The sequence below is a fragment of the Calliopsis andreniformis genome, chromosome 2 (assembly GCF_051401765.1).
Source record: "Calliopsis andreniformis isolate RMS-2024a chromosome 2, iyCalAndr_principal, whole genome shotgun sequence".
NCBI lineage: Eukaryota > Metazoa > Arthropoda > Insecta > Hymenoptera > Andrenidae > Calliopsis > Calliopsis andreniformis.
Window position 1 is genome coordinate 4,531,592 of NC_135063.1, and position 23,893 is coordinate 4,555,484.

At 36.0% G+C, this 23,893-nt stretch overlaps 5 protein-coding genes across 5 annotated transcripts; 4 read left to right on the forward strand and 1 right to left on the reverse strand.

Annotated features, from left to right (window-relative positions):
• Positions 1-102: 102 nt before the first annotated feature.
• Positions 103-3,730, reverse strand: Vps26 (vacuolar protein sorting 26). Its single transcript, XM_076392149.1, has 6 exons — positions 3,503-3,730; positions 3,237-3,380; positions 2,467-2,861; positions 2,270-2,376; positions 1,884-2,095; positions 103-1,810 (listed from the first exon to the last, which is right to left on the reverse strand). Exons 1-6 carry the CDS (start codon positions 3,503-3,505, stop codon positions 1,526-1,528), a joined length of 1,146 nt encoding a protein of 381 aa, XP_076248264.1. The 5' UTR covers positions 3,506-3,730; the 3' UTR covers positions 103-1,525.
• A 28-nt stretch (positions 3,731-3,758) lies between these two features.
• Positions 3,759-6,553, forward strand: LOC143188089 (palmitoyltransferase ZDHHC3). Its single transcript, XM_076392150.1, has 7 exons — positions 3,759-4,281; positions 4,435-4,601; positions 4,687-4,872; positions 4,951-5,087; positions 5,157-5,241; positions 5,316-5,528; positions 5,607-6,553. The coding sequence occupies exons 2-7, from the start codon at positions 4,521-4,523 to the stop codon at positions 5,766-5,768; spliced, it is 864 nt and encodes a 287-aa protein (XP_076248265.1). The 5' UTR covers positions 3,759-4,281; positions 4,435-4,520; the 3' UTR covers positions 5,769-6,553.
• Positions 6,554-9,496: 2,943 nt separating this feature from the next.
• On the forward strand, positions 9,497-10,644 carry LOC143188092 (uncharacterized). Its single transcript, XM_076392155.1, has 2 exons — positions 9,497-9,599; positions 10,056-10,644. The coding sequence occupies exons 1-2, from the start codon at positions 9,567-9,569 to the stop codon at positions 10,317-10,319; spliced, it is 297 nt and encodes a 98-aa protein (XP_076248270.1). The 5' UTR covers positions 9,497-9,566; the 3' UTR covers positions 10,320-10,644.
• A 7,059-nt stretch (positions 10,645-17,703) lies between these two features.
• Positions 17,704-18,394, forward strand: LOC143188098 (uncharacterized). Its single transcript, XM_076392160.1, has 3 exons — positions 17,704-17,811; positions 17,914-17,966; positions 18,037-18,394. The coding sequence occupies exons 1-3, from the start codon at positions 17,794-17,796 to the stop codon at positions 18,173-18,175; spliced, it is 210 nt and encodes a 69-aa protein (XP_076248275.1). The 5' UTR covers positions 17,704-17,793; the 3' UTR covers positions 18,176-18,394.
• A 213-nt stretch (positions 18,395-18,607) lies between these two features.
• Positions 18,608-20,820, forward strand: LOC143188328 (uncharacterized). Its single transcript, XM_076392535.1, has 12 exons — positions 18,608-18,683; positions 18,726-18,846; positions 18,990-19,063; positions 19,170-19,216; positions 19,312-19,379; positions 19,556-20,245; positions 20,300-20,321; positions 20,376-20,398; positions 20,440-20,542; positions 20,593-20,600; positions 20,649-20,674; positions 20,720-20,820. Exons 1-12 carry the CDS (start codon positions 18,608-18,610, stop codon positions 20,818-20,820), a joined length of 1,359 nt encoding a protein of 452 aa, XP_076248650.1.
• The last annotated feature ends 3,073 nt before the right edge of the window (positions 20,821-23,893 follow it).

The window sequence follows — 23,893 nt, forward strand, 5'->3', positions numbered from 1 at the left end:
TAAACGAAATAATCTTTTCCAATATACGTGCACGCAAAGGCACACTGTATACGATAATATAATATACTTATGCGGGCATTAAAATATACAACTAGTTTCATATCGTATGACAATATGTATATGTATATACAATATTTGACATGTCAAATAATTCACAAATAGTTTTGCTTTTCTCTCTTTTACACATATATCTTTCTTGTCAACAAATAACAAAGGCGCGAAATATGAAAGTTTTAATTTACGCGAAACAAAATTCTTGGAATACACGTGATTGAGTGTTATTCATCCTTTTTTTTTTAACAAGATTTTTATGATCAACCCGTGTTAACATAGATTCGTATCAAAACGATGGACATTTCCTCTCGCATCAATATTACTTCAATCGTGGTAGTAATCATGATACTGCCTTGATTGAAGAAAATATTTGATTAGTTCATCACTGCATTCAGTATTATTATGATAGATGTTAATATTTGTTGTTGTGTGTATGTATATGTGTGTGTGTGTCTATATATAACCCAGTCTGTAACTATCGTTATTAAAAATCATATATATGCATATATGTATGTATATATATATCCACACACATATTGTAATATGTATGTATATATTTATAAATACAGTTGGGGCTATCCCATTTTTTAATCTATCATAGTCCACTCTTATATTAATAAAGGCATGCTAAAATTGAGCAGATACTAAGGCATATATTTCTTAGGGTGATTTGTATTATAAATTTTTAGACTCTGCATATAAATTCTATTAAAAAATTAATTGGCATATACAATTCAGTAATTTGTACATATTATTATGCTAAAGCTGGGACAGAACTATTGGTATTATATTCGTGTGTTGTGCATGTATTAACAAATTTTTAGTATTATCATTTCTTGTTGCAAATAGTAATACAAATTTGAAAAAAGTTACGCTTTCCCTTATTCTTATAACGATATGTTACACGTAGAAGCATATTTTTAAGTGCCTTTATTATATTAGTTGCAGACTAGGTGAATCGATTAAAATAGGGTAGCCATTGTGAGTATATGTATATTTATCTCAGATTTATAAAACTCTTATGTGACATTAAGCTGTCATACAAGAGACCTCGAGTTTCACGAATAATCTAGTGGTTGAAGGCATCATTTGCATAACATAGAATAAGTTTGTATAAAATATTCAGAACACTGTAACATTCAGATGCCGTTCAAGAATTTACCACCAATTAATATCCGATTATTAGTAACATTATTTTCATTTAGGTCTGTCCCATTAGACATTATAGCGTATTACCTACAGATCTCAACAATTTGAAATTTTGATCGACAATTGGCTACTTATTCAATTTATTCACCTGCGTTATTTATAGGTATCCAAAATATTTACAACTTTACTCGCAGGTATTTCGATTTCTCGCTGCTCTTAAGGTTTAATCTCTCTCGCTTTCGCTCGCTCGTTCGCTCTCTTCGCAGTACATACAAGAGAATCCTGATTGAAACTACCAGTTTCATTTGACATTTTAATGTTGTTACTGATTTTCTGTACTAGTAAGATTTCCAATGTCTTCAATAACTGATCCACCATCTCCTTCTTCGCGTGTCATGCCTTCTATTGGAACTGGTGTATCTTCCACATTGGAGATATTACTGGATGGCAGCTGGCCTGGCGGTACTGCTTGTGGAGTGGAGGATGGGCCATTTTGAGCAGCTCCTTGCGGAAATCCCGTTTCTGCCGATACTAAATGCGATGGCATATGTGGCGAAGCAGTTTGAGATTTTCTACTTTTTTCACCTTTTCTCCACAGTGTTATTTCCTGAAAAAATTTATTTATTACAGATTAAATAAAAATATTTAAATATCAGCAAGATGCATATTTTTATACTTACTTGTTGTTTAAAATATCTACGGTCTTCCTCGTCCATAAGGACTAAATTGAGGTAGTATCTAACACTGAATTTCTTATTAATTTCTCGCATTGTGGGCGCCAAATCATACCCTGCTAGAAATACTCTTATTGGGATAGATTCACCTCGAACAGGTGCTCCATCCATTATTTCATATTTTGCTATAGTTTCATTTTCTGTGAACGTATGTGGTCCTGCAAATATATATTCTAATTATTACTTTGGTATAAATTACCGAAAAATGAGTATCCAAAAAACAAAAACTTTTTCCAATATAAATAATGAATTTTATACAAATCTGAAAATTAAAGCAACCAATGTAATTACTTCTGAAAGAATTAAATTAATATTTGTAAATAATACTGTACCAGAACCAGTTGTTTCTCTTTTTATTATGGCAATTTCCATGTGTTTAATTTTTATTCTAACCAGAAGAAAATATATTTTCCCAACAATGACATCCTTTAAGTGATACCTAATAAATTACAAAAATACATATAAAGTAGATGCATCAAAGTTGATTTTCAGTATACAAAATAACATTCCACAATAAATCCCAACTTACTTGCTTTTGTTATACTCAAATTCAATATGCAGACAGTCTTCAATTCCAACTTCCATTTTAATAGGATTGTTCATGTCTGGATAGGAACTAAGAGTGTGCACAACTAATTCAAGTTCTTTAACAATATCACTAAGTCTTCGAACAATTGTCACTTTGAGAAAATATCTTAGTCTCACATTAGATCCTGTGTAACTTTCAAATGGTTTTTCTACATTTGCAAACTCAAAGGTATAGAATGAATTATGTGTTAATTCTCCTGGCCTGGCCAATTCTTTAAGTAGGCTTGTGAATTCTTGACGGTTTGCTCTGTCATAATATAATTCAATTTGTCCAATAAATTCTACTTTTACACCCTGATGCTCCAATTTACCAGCCTTTCTGAGACTAATATTAATCTGTAAACAGTAATACAACGATTAAAATAGCTTTACTCGATTAAATAAGTTTACGACCCTGATTCAATAACTTAAATAATACAGTATTATTTATGCGAAAGATGCATTATTCCTATAGCCATGTTTGGTTTATGTACTTTTAGCTCTTTGCAAAACATGTGTGTACAACTGAAGATTATAGTGAGATAATCATAAAGAAAACATAGGAACAAAAAGAAGAAACCAATATATAGTAGAACACTTAAATGATTTGAGCTTGCACTTTACTTCGACACACATGAGATGTCGGATTAGTCATCACAGGTTACAAGTCACATTCCCCGCTGAACTGTATTACAGTACATACACAGTATTTAATTTAAAAAACATTCTTACTTTTCCAGAGACCGTTTCTCCGTCATAATATAACAAGTGGCGCTCTTTTTTGCCATCTTCAGATTTGATATCTGCAGTCTTCCTGTTCTCTGCACCATCCAGAGTGATCTCTATGTCAGCCGACTGGCCGAACCCAAAGAAACTCTACGATAGGAAAAATAGCTGGATAAATAAAAGAAAAACACCACGGGAAACCGTGAAATTTTCTGACGGGCACGTTTCCGATATTTGGAGGCGGATGATCTATTAATGAAATGTTCACGTACCATTTTTCGTAAAAAAGGAGTGACCTTGTACGGATGATCACACGGTTTCGCAGTAATCGTATTCGCGCCGATAACAACGACAGTGCAGAATCAATGAAAAATTCTCGGGGGCAACATTTTTTTTCGCGTAGAAACGAGAAAAGTTGGGTTATTTTTTGCCTGCTTCCTCCCAAAAGTCACAAGTAGCCAATATGGCCGCGCACTGTGGCCCCCACCCTTCTGCCGCGTACTGTCAAACTTGCGGTCGCGTGCGAGGAACACGACCGGACGACGTTCGCGAACCGGTGCTATCTAGTATTATTTACGTTCATTCTTCCCCATTTGATTCTTATCCCTTGTCTTAATTGGACAACGTCTGCGATACGATTGCCGCCGCGAGTACCTTCATTGAAAACATCTGCTCGATTAAATGCCAGGTGCGTTCGTAATACTGTTCAATGGCGTTCAGTTACTTAAGCGTTGCCGTTTAGAAACCGAACTGTCGTCAGCTACACGTGATAACGTGTCTCGAGTACCGTTTCCGATTCGTTTACCTTACGCTATATTTGAACCGTTATAAACAGGCGGTTCGCGGTTACCCGAAAGAAGTTATAAACGACCTACGCTATTGTTTATTAATAGACGTAAGCACCGAGTTAATTATGCGAAAGGTGACAAGAAAGAAATCGGTTCGATTATTCGGTAAATCGTTGTGTAGATATTAGGAGTGATACGATGGAGGAGATTGATGTTGACGCCGATACGCACTGTATAGTCATTATCGGCCTATGAGTAATGCTGTAAGTACTTGCTCAAATAGGTTACCTTTTATGCCACTGAGACAGAAATTTGTTAATTTCATTTCGATACGTAAATTGATAACAATTGTGTATTGATAAGATAGTATGATATAATGTATGATTAATTAAGCTTTCTATTGATCTTTATTTTAGATGGATAACCATGGTTATATTTGTAAACATTATTAGCACATGTTTGTACGATTAACATTTAAGGAATTAGGGGATAAGTATAAATCATGGATTATGATTACATGTCTTTTCAAAGAGAAAAGGATGTTCATAATAGATGTTACGGGGGCAGACTATGGTGTATTAAGGTATGTTTGAATATTTTATTTAGAAGGTTCTATAGGTCTTATACTCTTGAATTTGTTATAATATATTATGAAACATTCGTTGCAGGACATATGTGGAATTATATGTGCAATTTTAACATGGTTGTTGATAATTTATGCTGAATTTGTAGTAATGGCAGTTATTCTTATTCCTACAATAACTACTTTGTATTCTAGCTTAAATACAGCAATATTCCAGTTGCTATCTTTCTTAGCTTTTGCATCTCATTTGAGAACAATGTTTACAGATCCAGTAAGTAAACAGAATGATTTTGATGTGCTTTAAATGTAGATGTTATTGATTTGTTTAAGAAATGACTTTTACGTATAGGGTGCAGTTCCAAAAGGTAATGCTACTAAAGAAACAATAAAACAAATGGGATTTAGACATGGACAAGTCATTTTTAAATGTCCAAAGTGCTGCTCTATTAAGCCAGATAGAGCTCACCATTGTTCTGTTTGCCAAAGGTACAGTTTTTTAAAATAATGGAATAGAAGAGGCATAAATATAGCACAAATAGAATTTTTTATTTGCAGATGCATTAGAAAAATGGACCACCATTGTCCATGGGTTAATAACTGTGTTGGGGAAAATAATCAAAAGTATTTTGTACTATTTACTGTAAGTGTTGATATATAATACGCAGTATATGACAAATAGATTTCAAGTAATAAATTCGTTTTTAAATGTTTCAGTTCTATATAGCAGGAATGTCATTGCATTCTTTATTCTTATGTATACAACAATTTACTACATGTGTGAGACAAGAGTGGAAAGAATGTTCTACATTTAGTCCACCCGTAACAGTGGTGCTTTTACTATTCTTGGCCTTTGAAGCGCTTTTATTTGCTATTTTCACTGCTGTAATGTTGGGGACACAATTGCAAGCAATTTGGAATGACGAAACGGTACATAATTTAAACTGCATCGCAATTGAATTATATTCCTGTCAACTCTTCTATTTATTTTTTGTACTTCTCATATAGGGTATTGAACAACTCAAAAAGGAAGAAGCTAGATGGGTTCGTAATAGTAAATGGAAATCTATTCAAGCTGTATTTGGGAGGTTTTCATTAGCTTGGTTTTCACCTTTTACTTCACCCCCAAAGAGAAAAACAAAGCTAGATTCTTATTTATATTCTGTGTAATATTATGGTATATCCCAGGGATATTTAATATATGTAAATATATGAATTGATTGTGACGTATCACGAGGTCATGTACAATAGAACGTTTGTAATTTTGTACCATTAACTGACGTTTCGTTTTATTGTGACCACTTTTGGAAAGTACTTAAAAGAAGCGAGTAGCAATTGATATATATTTTAATTACAAAAAATATAAAGGTTCGTAAATTTGCGAGTATACTGAAGGAGTATACTTGTAAAACTTCTTACATTTAAATATTGGTATCGTTGTATTGCAATGATGACGCACTGAATTTTTTAAATGTTTTACATGTGATATTTGAATGTATTTGTTGTACTAGAATAATCTGCCTCATAAAAGTTAAGCTATAAATATATGCAATTGTATTATACATGACAAGAAGTACGTATATGGAACATGGCATTGAGTTTTGTATTGCTGAGTACAAAGGAAAACTTTTGCAAAATTTTAGACTCAACGTTTTGTACGTTTTAGCTAAATTATATTGCACATTGTGATACGTGAACATTGTATTTATTAATCTATCTATTTCGTTTATTCTAATCAGAAAGAAATTGTATTTGAATAAGAACGTAATTGTTCGATTAACTCGTAGCTTTCGATTAGACAATAATATCGGCTGTTCAGTGATTTGCAACAAGTTTTAACAAGGCATCTAATTTCTTGAAAAGGCATATCATAATTTAATTCCATTTTTGTATTCTTCCAGATCATATTTATATGAAGATACCTGATTTTTGTATAAATAAATTGTTTTACAGTTTCTTGTACTTTTAATATTTTTATATGACTATTTTGTAGGTAGTTTCAATCTTCGTGTAGCTATTTATTTCTCAATGATACTGAATAATAAAAATTGTTTATTCATTACGAAACTGCATTTAAACAATTAGTTAACGGTCGAAATATGGGCCTTAAATTGTTAGCCATTCAGTGGTGAAAATCATGAACTAACGTTTTCTTAAATTATCTAGGACTTGGAAAAAATTATTTATTTATTTGCAATTTGAGCTCATAGAATTATCATACAACCGATACAATTATTGTAAAGCATACTAACTGTTTATTTATTTAATTGGTGTATTTAAAGCACTTTTTATTTCATTATAAACAATTTTGACTGAATAGAATTCATAGTTATTGTAAAAACGGTTTTTGTAAAGTTGTGATCCACATCTTAGAATTATGGAATGTGCTCAAGCGCCAGAGGGAAGGGGGCTGTCAAAATGAGTTCGACGTTAGATGACGTTACCTATACTGTTTGTGAAAGCATTTATTTGTTTTTCCTACGTCAGATGACGCTAGTAGTGCTACTTTAAATATCTATATTTTGACTAAATTATTTAAATACTTTTTTTTACAATAAATACACAATTTTCATCACTGTAGTGTGTTGTAAAGTGGTACTATAATGTCTATAAGTTCCTAAGATCTGCAAGAAATAAGGCGTGTCAAAAAATGTTAAATGTAATAATTAATGCATTACATTTTTAATAACATACTTAACAGTCCTAACTGTTTACTTTTTTGATTAAAATTAAATGTATTTTTAGTTAATGTTTTCTTGTAACAGTAAATGATGAACAATAAACACTGCTATTTTATGGCCATATAATGAGCTGCAGAACATTCATAATAATTCTAGATCATTAGATTGTAATAATTATACATATAATTATACACACGAATTCGTTTTTATGCCAGATTATCTAACTCTTTAATTTAAATAGTTTCGTGCAGAAAATGAAGGTAAAAAAATGAATGAAACTTTCGTTTAGGTATACATTTTCATCTGAATACACAAAAAATGTAATAAAAAAAAAATAAACAAATACAGTTATAATGTGTCACATTTGCTCGTAACCCGTAAAATACATAGTGTCTTGCATGGGAACTTTACTGACATCGCTAGATCTGGCTGGCTAATACACGTCAGTAGTAGAATGATCCTCCAAGTCAGACACATTTCCCGCGCATTCTAACTGTCTTTAACAATTAATAACTCGGAAACGAAGGCCTCAAATGTAATTTCGTTATTTTTGATTCCAATTTTATTTTGACAAGTAAAATCATCCTTTGACATTTTTGACACCTAGTGACAGATACTCTGTATAACGCATACTTAGAACTTAAAATCTGAACCAAAGACAGGGGCGTTAGACCGTTTTTGATCCTCAATGTGGGGGCACTTACAGTGGCAAGGTCGTTAAACGCGTACAGATAGAGGAAACATTCTCGAGCAACGCTGTCGTGTACGATCGTTCGAGTGGCTTTCACTTTTGCTACGGTTGCTCGGTGAGTTTGAAGCATGGAAACTTGTCCGCGATTTTTAACGATACAAGCAACACCTTCGTACAGTTCAAAGTCAAGTTTATGTTTCTTTTATTGTTCATCGTATTTTATTATCGATTCTACGGTGGAAACATGCAAGTAGATATAACAAGTGATAATAATGCGAGTAGTAAAGCGTTATACCTGCTTTATATGATTATTAGTGAATAGAAGACAAATGAAAGTGAAAGTTAATTAATTAGTCATCTGTTCCATCGAATCTTGCCTCGACTTATATATTCAAATTTTGATATAACAGCATAATTAAGAGTTTGGAAGAACCGAGGATTAGCTAATTAGTCTGATTAACTAGGATTCGCATTGTGCTACATTTTTTACAAATTAACTTTTGGGCTACAAATACCAAACATTGAGTTACATGATCGATATATAGAAATAAAAAGGTGTCTGGAAAAGCGTCTGTTGTAATGACTCTGTAATTCGCTTTACAGTGATATCGAGCAATAGAAATTGTTTATTTATTGGTAAAAACCCGTTTTAAACATTTGCTTAGTTTGTGAGTGTTCAAACCCTTCCATCTAGCGGCGATTCTTGTGAACTAGATTAGTCACGTGTTGAGAACAATAGGTGGCGTGGATATAATTTATGAAAAACAGATATGTAAATTTCAATGAACTTTTCGAATTCTTGAGTTAGATGGAACATTTTTTAAATGTGGGAAAATTAAGATGTCTATTTCCGCTTTATTATTAGGCGAATCGAATATGCATTGAACTACAGTGATTATACAATATGGTACTATACAATCATAACAAATTCAATAAAGTGCAGAATCATCCAGAAAGAGATAAATAAAAAATGAAAAGAATGAAACACTCAGTCGTAATAGAAGCATTAATAAAAAATTAACGAGAGAAAAGCTATTGTATATTCTTATATTAATCTTACTATGAATCAAAAGAAGGAACAAAACAAATTGGCTCTTATTAAGAAATAAATAAAACTTACTGTTTGTTATAAGAAATAAATTAGTGAGATATTGAGTATTCGTTAGAAATGTTCTCACAATTAACTTGTTTACGAGAGATTTATAGTAAGGAATTAACATACGTAGACCTATCTTTATCTAAGTGATTCGGTATGTTAGACATGTTTAATAAGCCGTACCAGATATAGTGATCTGAAGGGAGATTAAACGTTGTTTGAGCACGAAATAATAGCGTTATTCGTGAAATTCTTATAATTACTATAAATCCTTCACGGGATCACCACTTTGTCATTGCATTAGCAAGACGCATTTCGCTTTAAAGTATTACCGATTTTATTATATTTTACTGATTGATTTTCTTTATTGCTACTTTTCTACACTTTGTAGAATAGTATTCTTTCTATCTTGCAAATTTTGCATTTTATGTAAACATGTGCATTTTCCTCTTTATTTCAGCAATTGAACCAAAGATCTACTACCAAGCAGAACTTGAAGTATGGCTTTAAAAAACATCTCTACCATGTCAGTGGTACGTTCTACATTATCTTTATTAGTCATTTTTTTACGCGTTGGTTTTTTGTTGTTTTTCTCAATAAGAAAACTACGGATCCTCAGAGAATGAATTGTTTATAAAATAATTGTAATATAAACCTTAAATAACTATAGATCTTAAAATTAGTTAAGAACAAACAGTACATTTCTAATTGTCAAGCAACTGTTCTGTTGTTCTTATTAGAATATTTAGAGAACTTTTTCTCTTCGAAAATTTAACACATAAAATGGGTACATATAGATTACTTAAAAACTAAAATAATACTAATTATTTAATAATTAAATATTTAAAAATTAAAAATCTGTTCGAAAATTCATTAGTAATGAATTCAAAATTTAAAACAATTATTTCACCGAAGAAGCTAAATTCTACTGACAAGTCCAGACATTTTCAGCGACATAAACCCTAAGTAAGTAATGTTTATAATTGCAGCATCTTTTGCTCCTATCCAGTCTAATGATGCACGTGCTAGCCTATGATCCAAATGACAAATCCCTGAAAGATATACTGCTGCCTGAGGGTCAGTTCGAGGCGTTTTACTTGAAAGGTTCGCAGGAGGAAGAACAGAACGCAGTAAGACCACCGCATCTTCACGGATCATTTCACCAGTACAAGAATCCCGCTTTGGTTGGCGCGCCGAACAGCGCCGCCTACGGTTTTCGCTTCGATGGAAAGCGCCGTTTCAATTACGATTAAACTACGTTTATCTTAGGGCCCGCGGAATGCGATTAAACGTTATAATCTTGACGGCGGATACGTTGAAATTAGTAATGCTTTTAAGTGCTGTTAGCGTCTAACCGCATGTATTATGCATTAGCGAGGTGCTATTTTCACGATTACCTCTTCGTTTCTCTTTTTAGCAATACTCTATTAAGCAATGTTTTCTCAAAGGAATGTTCTGTAACATTGTACGAAATAATTACGATTGTTTAAAATGTTAATGTATGCTTCGTTGTATGTATATTAAATTCAGCGCTGCTTTAATTTAACGAATTAACTGTACGGAAAATGTTTGACGTTGTAAAAGTACATCTCTTAAGATATGGCGTCTGTACGAAAATAAATTCTTATTATATGATTTATTTATGTATTAATTTTGTGCACGGACGAAAAATACTTCTGCTATTGCACGGCTAGGGTTACAGGGATCTACCATTTTGTCTGTATTTTATTAATAAATACAGTTTCAGTAGACACTGTGTTTAGATATAAAACTCATATTTATTAATATTTAAATGAATATTTAACGAAAAAAATAAGAAACCGTATATTGTGAGGGTTAAAATAACTGAATCTAAGAGATATTAATTTATATGAAATTCTTCAGGGAAGTCTGTATGTAAAACTCCATGTCTCCACATCCTGTATAGAAGTCGATTGCACACTATAAGATCTTTTTCAACACGTTTGAATCTAGTTTTCATCGGCTTTTTTTTATTGTTTTCAATAAGGTCTTGCTCAGTGTATTTGTAATGAGTCTTCTTAGCAGTCCCTTTTTTTCTCTTAATTTCCAGTTATGGTTACAGAGACGAGCTCGTTTGTTGAGACGAGTCCTCTGCTACTTTCCTTCCATGTCAATTAGCTGATGTATAAACTGGTCTGACCAGAGACGCGCACGCGCTACTTGGAAGTTTGGCGTTTTACCTTCACCGATTCTACATAAGGATCAGTGATATCTGTGCCTCGAAGTAGAAGTCCCTGCCATGTTTGTTTCTCGATAAGTACACGGGCAGATTCTGCCCAATTAAAGCAGAAGGGGAAATTCACTTTCATTGAGATAGTCTTTAGCAAAGGAAATCGTACGAAGTATATTTATCAGATACGTAGAATGTCAGAGAGCCTATACTACAGAGGAAGAGAGAAGGAAGATACTTTTACGCAGAAAGAAAAGTTTTACAAAAGAATAATATTTTATTTAGACAAGGGGCATCTACATTTCTAACTAAAGGAACTAGAAAAGTACTTAACTCTAACGACCGCCATATTTCACGCGAGCACCCTCACTCACAGCCTGTATTTCACCTAGATGTTATCGCAAGTCATATTTATGGGATGCCAGCCGATAATTACTAGCAATGCGAAATCATGCGACCTTTAGTGTTAGAAAGAAATAAAAATGATAAGTTACGCATTTACAGCCCTAGATAAACCAGGTGCATATCCAGGAATCTTTCTTGTCGTGGAGGGAGTTGGGAAGATTTTTGTGCAACAGTGCATTTTTTATTTTTCTTTCACGCGACTTGAAACTTGCGTGTAATTTATATTTTATTTTGCCCGTTAGGCATACAAATTACGAATAATTCGGTAATCGACAATACATAGCTACACTTGATTTTCGTACTTTTCATGGGTACACTGGATCCATTTTGCCTGCGACTATTTTCTTTTACTCTTCTAAGCTTTCAAAAAATCTGAAAGAATTCTGAGATACTTATTGAAGTTTCTATTTTAATATACTATCACTATTACTACTTCAGTCAAATGTTTGTAGTTTGTCTAATAAAATGAAGAAAAAGAAGTAAGATCCTGTTAAAAACTCAATTTGGAAAAAAATGGATTTGGATTAGTCTGGCTCACAGGTACAAATATTGTAACCACTAATAAGTCTAAATGATCAGTGAAGAAAGTTCTAATTAATTCTAGTTTAGACACAAGCTTCTATAACTGCTCAATCGTCCACAGTTTAGTGGCTATTTAAACATAAAGATCACTTCTCCAAGATAGCATTTTACAATAAAAAGATAAGCCAGACAGTACTTATACGCATGTTTCTGTATCATTAAAATGCCAACAGAAAATTACACGACTAAAACAGAGCAATCTGTGTTTCCAGATGTGTGACATATCCCCAAGTCTTCGGCTAAATACTACCAGTGGTTCCCTTTTTGCCAGGCGTACAAGTTAATTTCAAAGGAAATAATACGATGTGATGTTGACCGATTACTACTAATTATTTACTAACAGGCCAGGTCCGACGAGTTTTTTTTCCTTAGAGAAAACCGACAGCGCCGGTGGTGCATATGTACGCAAACAATGTTGTCAAGTCCAGTTTAACAGTGGAGCGTTTCAGTCGCTCCGGGGAAGCTTTAAAAGACGTTGCAGATCTACGGACGCTCATCATAGTAGGATCGGTAGAGTGATCTAGTGGGACCAAGTGCGATCAGCAACATGAGAATTGCGCATGTGGTCACGGTGAGCGATCCAGTCGGTCTCGAAGGGTTGCGTGGTGAACAGTGCAAATATATTGTTGTGGATTCACTATTTATTTCAATTTTTTGCAAGTTTTTCCTTATATTTTTAGTTATCAACCATTTTGGAAAATATAAATCATGAATGTTCGGAATACCTTTTCGTGTTAAGTTGGTTTAAGTTCGATCGTCGTTTAATGGCGATTGTGTCGACGTGGAAATTCGTGACGTTTAATTGTTATAAAAATGGTGAAACATAATTGTATTAGAAGATAATCTGTCAGAATTAGGAATTTCTGATAGAAGTTTTAAGAATAGTGGAAGAAGAATGTTTGTAGTTCGTCAGTTTCTATTTCAAATATTGGCGTTTAAAAATTTAGACGATTGACCTAAACAGACTAGTGTGTTGACATTGTTTTATGCACTGATTGTTGTAAAGAATATATCGTTTTACCTAGAACAAGATTCAACATAGAACTCGGACACGCGCTGCTAAACAGTATTAATTCGCTGCTAACGTAAATATAATGTAGATTTGTAGTGGTTGAACTCCAATTACCAGCTTATGCTTTTCATCTTTTTCGTCTTAGTTCCTGCATTCAGTCCATTAGATTCAATTCTCTGACGCACACTTCCCCCGAACCTTACATTACCATTTAAATGCGCACAGAAACGGCCTAATAATTACCGCTCTTCTTACATCTTAAATTTGAGGAACAACTACGTACGTACAATTCTCATCCTGTTTCTATCATTACAGGCTTATGCTGCATTAATAACGGCATTCCACCGTGCAGAGACCGTAGAGACAGAAAGGTAATTTACAATTACTTAAATATATTAACTTAAACACCGTTAAATGCAACAAGGAAAGGAAACTTCACCTCTCCTTCTGATCTAGATCCACGAAAACCGACGACCACTTGTCGCAGCCTAAGGGCGAAGATGTCACCGATATTAGCGAAATAACATTCACTACTCTCCGACCGGAAGTGACTACCTTCAGTGAGAAGGCTCTCTGGAACATCTATCTTAACCCAAGGAAGCCTCTAAAGTCTCGACCAAATCACTCTATGTTGTCAGGACCACGTGGGCCAAATCGTTCGATGGTCGATCGACGTCGAAGACAGCTTCACCGACCGATCAGATCCAGCACGATGCGAACAACCCCTAAAGCTTCGGTACATTCCAGCAAAACCACACATAGTATAGGACGATCGTTAGAGATTGCTGACAATCACATCGATAGTGGTCAGCTCGAGCCCATCCAGCCAGCAGAAGCCTTTGAAGAGGGAGCTATTCATATCGAACCCATCTATAGAGTGACAAAGAACAAGAACATCGTGGAGTCGCTGATTGGTGTTCTACGACGACTGGTCAATCCAGCGAAGTCAGTGGGCCCCCTCGTGGGTCCGTTTAACTTCCCTGGAGTTGGTGACAAGGTTTACATCAGGCTTCTGGAGCCAGTCGAATCAGACCATCTGTTGATACGACTGGTTACTCACCTGCCTGCCTCAGAGATCGATGCTACGTTGGATCACAGTGCTCTTCCACCCAGTGATCTGATCAGCCATGCGAAGATTCCCTCGATCGGTCATGAATCTATCGCTCTGTCTAACGCAGTTTCAAGTAGTTTGTCCTCTGCTTCCCACATCGGTCATGAATCCATCGGCCTGTCTAACGCAGTTTCAAGTAGCTTGTCCTCTGCTTCGCACGCCGGCCTCAAACCGAGTTTGACTTCATCAGATAGTTTGCTATCTAGTAGCAATCATTTGGCGCATGTATCCAATCCGAGCTCCTTTAACGAAGGGTTACTCAAGAATCCATTTTCAAAGACGTATAGATTGAACCTTAAGAATGGTAAACTCGACAGCGTTCACAGTGCCAGTCGATATCGTACAGTGAGTAGTCCACTAACAACGCAGAATGAGCATGTCGACTGGAGCGAGTTCTCTAAATTGATGGAACAGAAGAATATTAGTCAGAATCCCTTCGATCAGACCTATCAGTTCCACTCGTCGCTGAATGATTTTAGCAAGGACAATCCATTGAGTTTTGGTGCACAGGAACCTTTGAGTTTCGCTAATATTTCGAGTTTTGAGTCTTCCGCGCACGATGGATCAATTCTTCCTCAGAGAGAGCCACTGTCGAGTGGATATTCAATTCAAAATGGTGCTTTTCAGTCTCCTGAAGACCAGCCGCGATACAGCCTTGAGTTTACGAGTAAGAAGATGAGGTATCTCAATTTGGATGGCAGCGTGGAGACTCCTGGGGAGACAGCGAATAGCGGAGGGTTGAAAGCTGTGGGGCAGGGTCCCGTGTTTCCTAAAGTGGTGAGGTCTGTCAGTCCATATTGGGAACCGATTAAGAGGTCCTCAGAGTCGAGGGGAGTTACTGACTCATCGACAAAAGTCAAAAGAAATCACCGAAACGACGACGAATTTTCGGGAACGCATAGGAGATCGAATGGCGAATGTTCCAAGTGTTCAAGCCAGGAGAATGAGAGGAAAAGTGAGCGGCGGGTCGAGACGAGTGTAAATAATTCTACAGCGATGCCGATGCAAACACAGACTACTATGAAGTCGACGCTTCAATTGCTACAGATGCAGAAACAGATCGATTCGTTAAGGAGAAATTTGACGTGGCCGAGGAACGTTTGAGTTCGTATCTGAGTTTGTCATCATTAGTTCTGTCATGCTTTCCATTTTGTTAATTATTGTTAGACTTTGACTGACAACGAAGCTACCTCGGTGCTTCGTTCGTCTTTTTTTGTTGTGTCGTTTATGTTTAGTTGTAGGGAACTAGATTATATTCTGTTATTGTAAGTATTGTTTTACGTTTTTGCAATACTCTATAGAAATACAAGTTGCCAAGGGAAAATGAGAGCTTCTTAGAGAGGAGTCAAATATCAAGGAGCAAATAAACATTTAATAGCATAATCTGATTTAGGATTATTAATGATTCTATTAAAGGGATCTTTAATTATCTTGAGTCAGTGAAAGCCGTGGTATCTCTTAATTTCAGTTGAAAGCAATTATGTACTATTACGATTGCAGCGAAAACAATTACTATGTTATACACGATTTCAATTAAAAGGAATTATGTACAAAGTATATTTACAGATCAAAAGTTTGAAATCTCTCGTTAAATAAATTTAAATAGCTGTGAACAATAATTGTATTTATGTTTTTATTTTTCATCGATATGATTATTGATGAAAATTGACAATTTTTAACGTTGGTTGGCAGTGTAGACTCAAGATAATAATCTCAAATAGAACTCCAAGAATCCTGCACAGTCTTCACTATCCTTTTCTGTGACTACTTTTCCAAGTAAAATCTGATCTCGCCTTAAGCTCTATTTGGAAAAACCGAGAAGAGCAAAAGTCAATATCAAATGCAGTAGCGTTGAGCATCAGAAAAACATTCATTTTCTAGAACCCACTTCGACATAAGAGGCAACTAAATTATTCACAAGATGAGCAGCTCATTTAGTGCGTAATCTCTTACTTCTACTTTCCTCGATTTTCTTTCAGGCCCCTCTTCCCTTGTGCAATTAATGATTCATTCCTACGCGTAAACAAACAACCAGTTTTTCCTCTTTTGCTTTCCATTTCACGGACAATTTTCAGTGTTAATTAACCGCGATCACGATCCAATTAAACAGTCCAACGTGAAACGCGTAGTGGAATCGGTAAAACTGCATTTCAGTGACGATAGATCATCGATCTGCCATTTGTGACCTGTTGATGAATAATAATAGAAAGTGATCACTACCTAATTCCGATATAGTTGGACGATGAATTAACTATTGCAAGAGCCGGTTGGCAGATCTTGCTTCTTGAAACCACTTTCCTTGCTCGTGTCAATGTCAACTGTGCTACCATTTATGTATTTACCAGTTCCCGATGGAAGGTACATGTCTTCAGGTTCGTTTCCATCAAAGGGCTTTATGAATGTCTAATTCGTTATGTTGTGACATCGTTGATTATTATAAAAAGAGAAGATTGTCAGGTAATTATATTACGAATTGAATTCCTGTTCTTTTAATTAAACATACTTTTCCTTATCCGTGTACTCATCTATCAAGTATCGACTTCAACTAGATTCACGATTCACTGCATTTCACCCAAAGGAAGTGCAGGTGCAGCAGTTCCTGCTATTTCCTGAATGCAGTCAGTTCTTCGACCGCTTCCGAGCGATTTAGAAACGCTCCGGCTGTCAGCAATGTTTTTGCGATCTGATCTAAAATGAAATCTGTCTCGTTTACCATCGTTATTTGCATTTTTATAGTTCTTCGGCGGTGCTTTAAGTTGGGTGGTTCGTTGCTTTCACACGGAGCAGTTAAGTGTAATCTTTAGATGTTTGTATTAATTTTAAGATTGCCTTTGATTTTATTAAAATGACACGTGGAGATCGAAATACTTACAAGAAGTAATTTATGTGAGATTCCTCAAAGGAAATGATATGAAGTTTGCTGTTCAATTAGCTATTTTCAATTTTTAATAGCTAACGAAACATTTGCACCGATTTTGGAAAAGAGTAGCGCAAAACTGAAGATGTTTTTACAATAAATATAACTCAGTAATCACGTGCACGTAATAATCCAATTATTTCGGATTCTAAAATCTTATGTAAATTAAATTAGATAGAAATGCAAGTAATGGAGACTAAAAATGCTTCTGCCACGGCTGCATGGTTCTAAGCATAAATCGCATTGAAATATGGTGAAAATGTAAAAAAGTGAAAATGCACTCGTCAGATGTGATCAGAATAGCGAGATCTTTTGTGGGAGAAGTTTCTTGGAACACTTTATAAGGCGATTCGCCTCGGTAATTTCAGCTGCACGTATATAAACGTAAGGTTTGTTGCGACACGCGCAGAAACAATCCATTTCTCGAGTGTGAACACCTCAGAAGTCAACACCCTCGTTTCTGACGCGATTCGACGTCACGTCACACTTTCGATATTCTATTTTTCAACATGAAAGTGACGTTTTTGGTACGTGACTTCGCTTAAATGTTATCAAACTTAATTACAATTTTATTCATTAATGCAATACTTACAAAAACCAATATTTTCTTCTTGTTCTTTTCATTGTAGTACGCTATCACGTTACTAGTGTTTCTCGTGCTGCTACAACAACCTATAGAATCGTAAGTATTTATCTTTATAGTACTTGCTGATGGTATATAGTTATTAACAGGATTCTTCTTTTGATCACAGAAAAAAAGTGACCATCCATATACCCTATCGAGTGAAGAAAGTGAAACACACCCACACTGTTTACAAAATCGTTCCACACTATCCTGACGTCAACCATGAGAAAAAAGACTCGGATGAAGACGACAATGACGATCGTTAGAAATTAGTAGATTATATAAACCACTACCTAGAAAATAGTCAATACGTTGTACAAATTTAGAAATATGTTTCATCGTAGATAACTTCATTAGAAGTAGATATATATATTTTTAGCTAGTAGAATTAATCAAACATAGTGTATGCGATTTCTAATATTAAGTACTATACTAGTTAATTATCTTATATCTGCGTAGACAGTAGATCAAAATTGTAATCTGTAGCAACAAGACAGAGATTGCTTTAATTAATTACTACATTCTCATTCTTTAAAATAGGATTATCAAAATAGATAAAATAATTTTCTTTGAATGCCTGTTGATAAAAAATAAAAAAGATGCAAGCAAATACTGTTTAATGAAATTAAATACCTACTTCCTAATACGAAGTTCGTATTATGGTTGGTAGTTCCAGTTTCACTTAAACTTTCCCATTTATGTATTTTTTGCATTCATCAACTTATAAAAATATTAAATCAATGAAAGAAGTGGCTGAAACAGGAAATTATGCTAGTATACGAGCATAACTGTCGACAACTGTTTTCTGAACGATAGGTTTCAATTTCCGCGCGACAATGAACTTCAATCTCCTCGCGTTTTCTCACAGCATATCGTCTATTCGCGGATTGGCGGAGGAAGCACGTCTCACTGGAACGGTGAAAGTGCTTGATCAGTCGTAAAACACGGTGGGATTTGATTCGGCACTTTCGTGGTTTGATGACGATCGTTATAACAAAGACAGATAAACGACAATAGAGGTCGAATATAAAGGAGAAGCATCTTTCTCGATGTCAGACGATGTTGAACTGCTCTTGGTAGAGTTTGCCATTTGCCATCTTACCTCCTACTGATATTTCCGTTTCAAACCATGGTAACAGTAGTCAATAGTCACAGTTGAATTGGATCAAAGCTTTTGTGTAATCTTCATGGATCTGTATAAAGTGAAATATTTGTTGATAGAACAATTTTGCAAAATCGAATATTAAATTGATTGAACAGTGTCTTGTGCATACTTTAATACTCTTCAAATAACTCAAATACTTTCAGTAAACTTTTTTAATAATTACATTAACTCGGAAAAAAGATAATCGGTGTTTAATATTTTCCAAGGTACTAACTCAAACATTCTATTTCTTTTTAGAGGATCTTTAACTACCTTTTCCTCGTCCTACTAAGTGAAATCGCGAACCACGGAAGTAACGGAGGACAGTAAGTGTTCCATTAAACGGTAGTCAAAGATCTTATTCGTAGAACGTGCAGCATCTAATAAACCTGGCGAGCACTTCACGCTTTCTCCAACGAGAACGATCCTCGATCACCGACTGCCACGCGATGCACTCTCGTTTTCATTTCCCATAGCTGAACAGCTCTTCTTTTTTTTGCAGTATGCACATCAGGATCTACGTGCCAGACATTGTCGACCACCACGTACACACGAAGACTGTCTACTTGCATTTGCACAAGCCACCCCAAAAAAAACCGAAGAAAACTCATCACAAGCAATACCATCAGGCTAACTGGAGTTCGTGGAGCAGCTATGGTCACCATCACGGCTACAAGGATGAGCATAACAAATACGAGCACTCTGATGGTGAAGGCGATCATGGTAATCGTGAGAACTTAGATCTGAAGCACCTTGGAGAACAGAAGATACCAGAGAATTCTCAGAAGTACTTTCCCTTGCAAGACTATCACAAGGATTCCTACTTTCCTCAGCAGTATGAGGATAACAATTTGGAGCAGGATCCTGAGGATCGTGAGGGTGGTAAGAACAGATACTACGCTGTACACGAGGATGTGAAAGATATTCCACCAAATGCTGAGGCTTTCTCTTACAAGTACGAGGAGGGGTACAGGAAGGGTCTGCATTCGGAATCAGGACACGTTCACGCGGATCAGTCGAGTAAATTTCACGAGGACCAACATGAAGAACAGGATGATATGGAGAACGATGGACTTAAGGATAATTTCGATGGGAAAACTGATGCTGGGAGATACCTGGTGGACGATGTTGAGTATGAGAATACTAGGGACAAGAGGGAGGGACGTCGCAGAATTCGGAGGGTCCACGGAGTGTAGATTTTATGGAAAATTTGTCGTTAGGTGTACAATTTTGTGTATATAAATAGTTTAATAGGAGTAGAAGAATGTGTTAAGTGTTTGTAAAGTTGATCCACGTTTCTATAAAGAGTTATAAATCGAAAGGAAGTTGAAAGAGCGAGTTTCAGGTACACACGCAATTTATTCAACTTTTCCTTACGATAAGGAGAAACATACACATTAAACTATTTTTGTTGCGATACGTAAACAAGTACAAACAACAATACAGTGATTTAACAATAGTAAATAAAAACAAATTAACAAATAATCGAGTAACAGTATTTACATATCAGTGATGCGTCAACAGATAACGATAGACTAGGACGAGAGGTAAGAGATGGGATGATTAAGTGTCGATGTGTCTAGGTATGTTTGCAGCACTCCCCGAGAGCACACCAGTCAGAGTGAGGGAACATTTATCTGCCTAAAATAATTTCTCTAAAATGAAGCTAAGAATGTCGTGCAGGGGATGGGGGTGCTGATTGGCCCTTTGAAACTCGATGATATGTTTCACACTTCACTGTCGTTAAATGCAAGTTTCAACTTGTGAAAATGAAATATTTTCTATAAAGGATGCAATTCGTAAATCTTCATCCTCCTTTCTCGAGCAAAATTAGTTAAATCGTCGAATTTATTCCCAGTGTTTAATTTTCTACTCCGATCTAAGAATAAAAAATTAAACTCTCTCTATATCTATTACTATGTTCAATCTATATTTAAAATACTTAGTATAAATGCTTCAAAAATTAATAATAGCCTCGCAAGACTGAAAGAAACTGTCAACAGGGAGTGTGAAACATCATTACGCTTCAATTAACCTATTAATTTATCTTCGCAAAGGGGACTACCCATATATTCCTCCTAACATCGACGAGATTAAGTCACTTAATGACCACCCCAGTCTTCGTGACCACCTCCGAATCCACCGCCACCTCCGAAGCCCCCACCTCCGCTGAGTTCATGTCCTCCAATGTCGCCACCTCCGAAGCTACCACCTCCGAGGCCACCACCTCCATACTCGATGTGGCCACCGCCGCCGCCACCACCACCGCTGCTGTACTCGATGTGGCCGCCTCCGAAATCACCGCCACCACCACCGAAATCGTGGCCACCACCTCCGAAATCACCACCTCCTAAGCCACCTCCATGTCCACCGAGATCGATAGGGTGACCGACGGTGTAGCCTAGGACTTCATATTTATCTCCGCCACCATCCTTGTGGTGAATGTGTTTGGTGATCGTATGAGTGTGGTGGATGGTCTTGATCTTGTAGGGCACGTGGATCACAACATGGTCGCTGGAAAAGATTGAGGGATTCATTTGGAGTAATCTTAAGTTACATTTTTCCTGTGTGCAAGGGCGTTTGTGAGAAATTGCTTTAGTCTTGTGAGATACGTACTATTAGATATACAATTTACGATTCATTTAATTACTAATAACGTTAACTGATCGACTCAAACTAGTTGACACGTATCGAATCAGGGTAATATCGTTTTTTTTTTCAATTTTAAGAGTTTCTAGTTATTTCGAATGGCACTTGAACATTTAAAAAAGGAACGCACGTTTGCTGGGATATGAATTAAAATAAAATCTAAACAAACGGCTACCGAATAGAAACGGTAGTAGACTTTTAACTTTCATGCACGATCAAAACAGATAGTTATGCGTGTAACGAGTTGAAAGACTGTTCTCGAGACGGTTAAACGGCGAAAAATAAATGATCACGAAATACACGACCATCAATAGAGTCGTTTATCGTCACTTTCGATGAAGGCCGACGAAAATCGTTGCAATAAATTATCTATAAGAGGTCCGCGGAGAAAGTTACACTTCTGTCGCGTTCCGCAAGATAAGACACGGTTTGTTGAGCTCACAAATCAGTTCGCCGTTTCCGCTAAAATATAAGCGATCAGCCATAAGAACCAAATATTCTACTGTTTAAAGGAAAAGGAAAACTTACTGTCCACCACCGCTATGTCCTGCAAAGACCACGTTGAGCAACAAGGCAACCAGAAAAAGGGCGGGCTGAAAAAAGTATTTTATTTAAATAACTGGTCTAAATAAAAAATAAAATTGAATAGAAAAGTATTTTTAATCATTTTTCTCATGGACGAATACACGAATTTATTCAGAATCCCAAAGCAATTACATTGGGAACCAGTTCCACCTCCTTTTTTAAATAAAATCGCAGAAATTTCATAAAAATGGTGAACTTCAATCGAACTAAATTTGCAGACATTTATGACGCTTTGATTACAAAAAACTCACAAATTTACTCAAAATTCTCAAGAGGCCTCTATAAAATTGAGCTTAGAATTTCTAAACCTTAAAATGGTCCCCAAAACGTTTAAATTATCTAGAACCAATTTTGTAACTTCTTTCTTCACAGAATTCTAAAAAATTCCTTCAATATCTTAAAGAAAACTACCTCCAATTAATCACTGTCCCTTTTCTTCACAAGGGATGCAAAGATTCACTCATAGTCGCCCGAAAATTCACAAATCGCACATAAGGTCTTAGCAGAGAAATATCCACGGGAAAGCAACCCCGAACCCCGTGGAATCCAGCGGACTTACCGCGAGCTTGATCATCGTGCAGCGTGTCCGAGGGCTCCCTAGATCGCGGAAAACGCCAGCAGTAGACTGGATCGTGTGGAAACGGGAGGACCGAACTACCGGTTCCTCCTCGCGATACAGTTGGCGGTTTAAGCCGCGGTTTTGATCTGCTGTCCGTTGTGCACACGCCTGCCGCTTTTATACACGTACGTGATTGGAGTCGGATAAGAATGAAAGGGAATCTTTTGCATCGGGGTGCTGGTGCACGTGAAAGGAGACGGCTAATAGAGAAGACGTGGCAAAAAGTGGAGGACCAGGTGGTGGCTACGTCCCCCTCCATTGCTCCTGCTCTACCCTTCACCTCGATCGGTTGTTTTGTTCCTTTCCTCTTTTTCCCTCTTGGCCGCGACGCGCACCGTAATTCTCCTGGCTGTGGTCTTTTTAATGAAAGCTAGGTGAATGGCCAAGATCAAGATCAGCCTCGTAATACGAGGTGGGTGCTCTCGCGGTCGGATCGTTTCACTCGCATCCATCGTCCACTGGGAACGACGAGCAGATCTATGCTTCTGGGCACCTTGTCGCTTTTTGCCTCTGGGTTCAATCACGAACATGTAAACGGAACAGGAACGGTGGAAGAAGTTACGTGGATCGTACAAGGTGTTCGATAACAGGTGTCAGAAATTTTATCGGCTGATCCTAGATGTTAAAATACGACGAATATGAAGATGGATAAAATAGCGTTTTAGGATTCATTTTTGAGTTATTAATTGTTGAAAAAATGTCTAAAATACGCGTGAACTGTGTGTGATTCGAGAATAATTCTACTGACTTCACTGTGTTTGACCTGACTAGTGGACGTCGGGAATAAAATTAAGTCCTAACAATTTAATAACTCTGAAATGAAGCCCGAAAGTAATTTTGTCATTTTTTATTTTCGTCCTATTTTGACCTATACAATCACGCCTTAAGATTTCTGACACTTGTTGACGAATATCTTGTATACACGTTTTTCCGTGATTGGTGCGACTTTGGAGTTACTACTTTGTGATGAAGGGTGCTTTTGGAGAG

Bases quoted from the DNA above. Each gene is read 5' to 3' on its own strand.
- LOC143188098 (XM_076392160.1), top strand. The intron at 17,967-18,036 runs GTAAGTATTTAT...TTTTGATCACAG, and splicing joins CTACAACAACCTATAGAATC to AAAAAAAGTGACCATCCATA.
- Vps26 (XM_076392149.1), bottom strand. The intron at 2,377-2,466 runs GTAAGTTGGGAT...GTAATTTATTAG, and splicing joins TTTGAGTATAACAAAAGCAA to GTATCACTTAAAGGATGTCA. The intron at 2,096-2,269 runs GTACAGTATTAT...ATATATTTGCAG, and splicing joins AAGAGAAACAACTGGTTCTG to GACCACATACGTTCACAGAA.
- LOC143188328 (XM_076392535.1), top strand. From the start codon at position 18,608: ATGTATTTTTTGCATTCATCAACTTATAAAAATATTAAATCAATGAAA. The intron at 19,380-19,555 runs GTAAGTGTTCCA...TTTTTTTTGCAG, and splicing joins CACGGAAGTAACGGAGGACA to TATGCACATCAGGATCTACG. The intron at 20,246-20,299 runs GTAGATTTTATG...GTATATAAATAG, and splicing joins ATTCGGAGGGTCCACGGAGT to TTTAATAGGAGTAGAAGAAT.
- LOC143188089 (XM_076392150.1), top strand. From the start codon at position 4,521: ATGGATTATGATTACATGTCTTTTCAAAGAGAAAAGGATGTTCATAAT. The intron at 4,873-4,950 runs GTAAGTAAACAG...TTTTACGTATAG, and splicing joins GAACAATGTTTACAGATCCA to GGTGCAGTTCCAAAAGGTAA. The intron at 5,088-5,156 runs GTACAGTTTTTT...TTTTATTTGCAG, and splicing joins CATTGTTCTGTTTGCCAAAG to ATGCATTAGAAAAATGGACC.
- LOC143188092 (XM_076392155.1), top strand. From the start codon at position 9,567: ATGGCTTTAAAAAACATCTCTACCATGTCAGTG. The intron at 9,600-10,055 runs GTACGTTCTACA...TTATAATTGCAG, and splicing joins ACATCTCTACCATGTCAGTG to CATCTTTTGCTCCTATCCAG.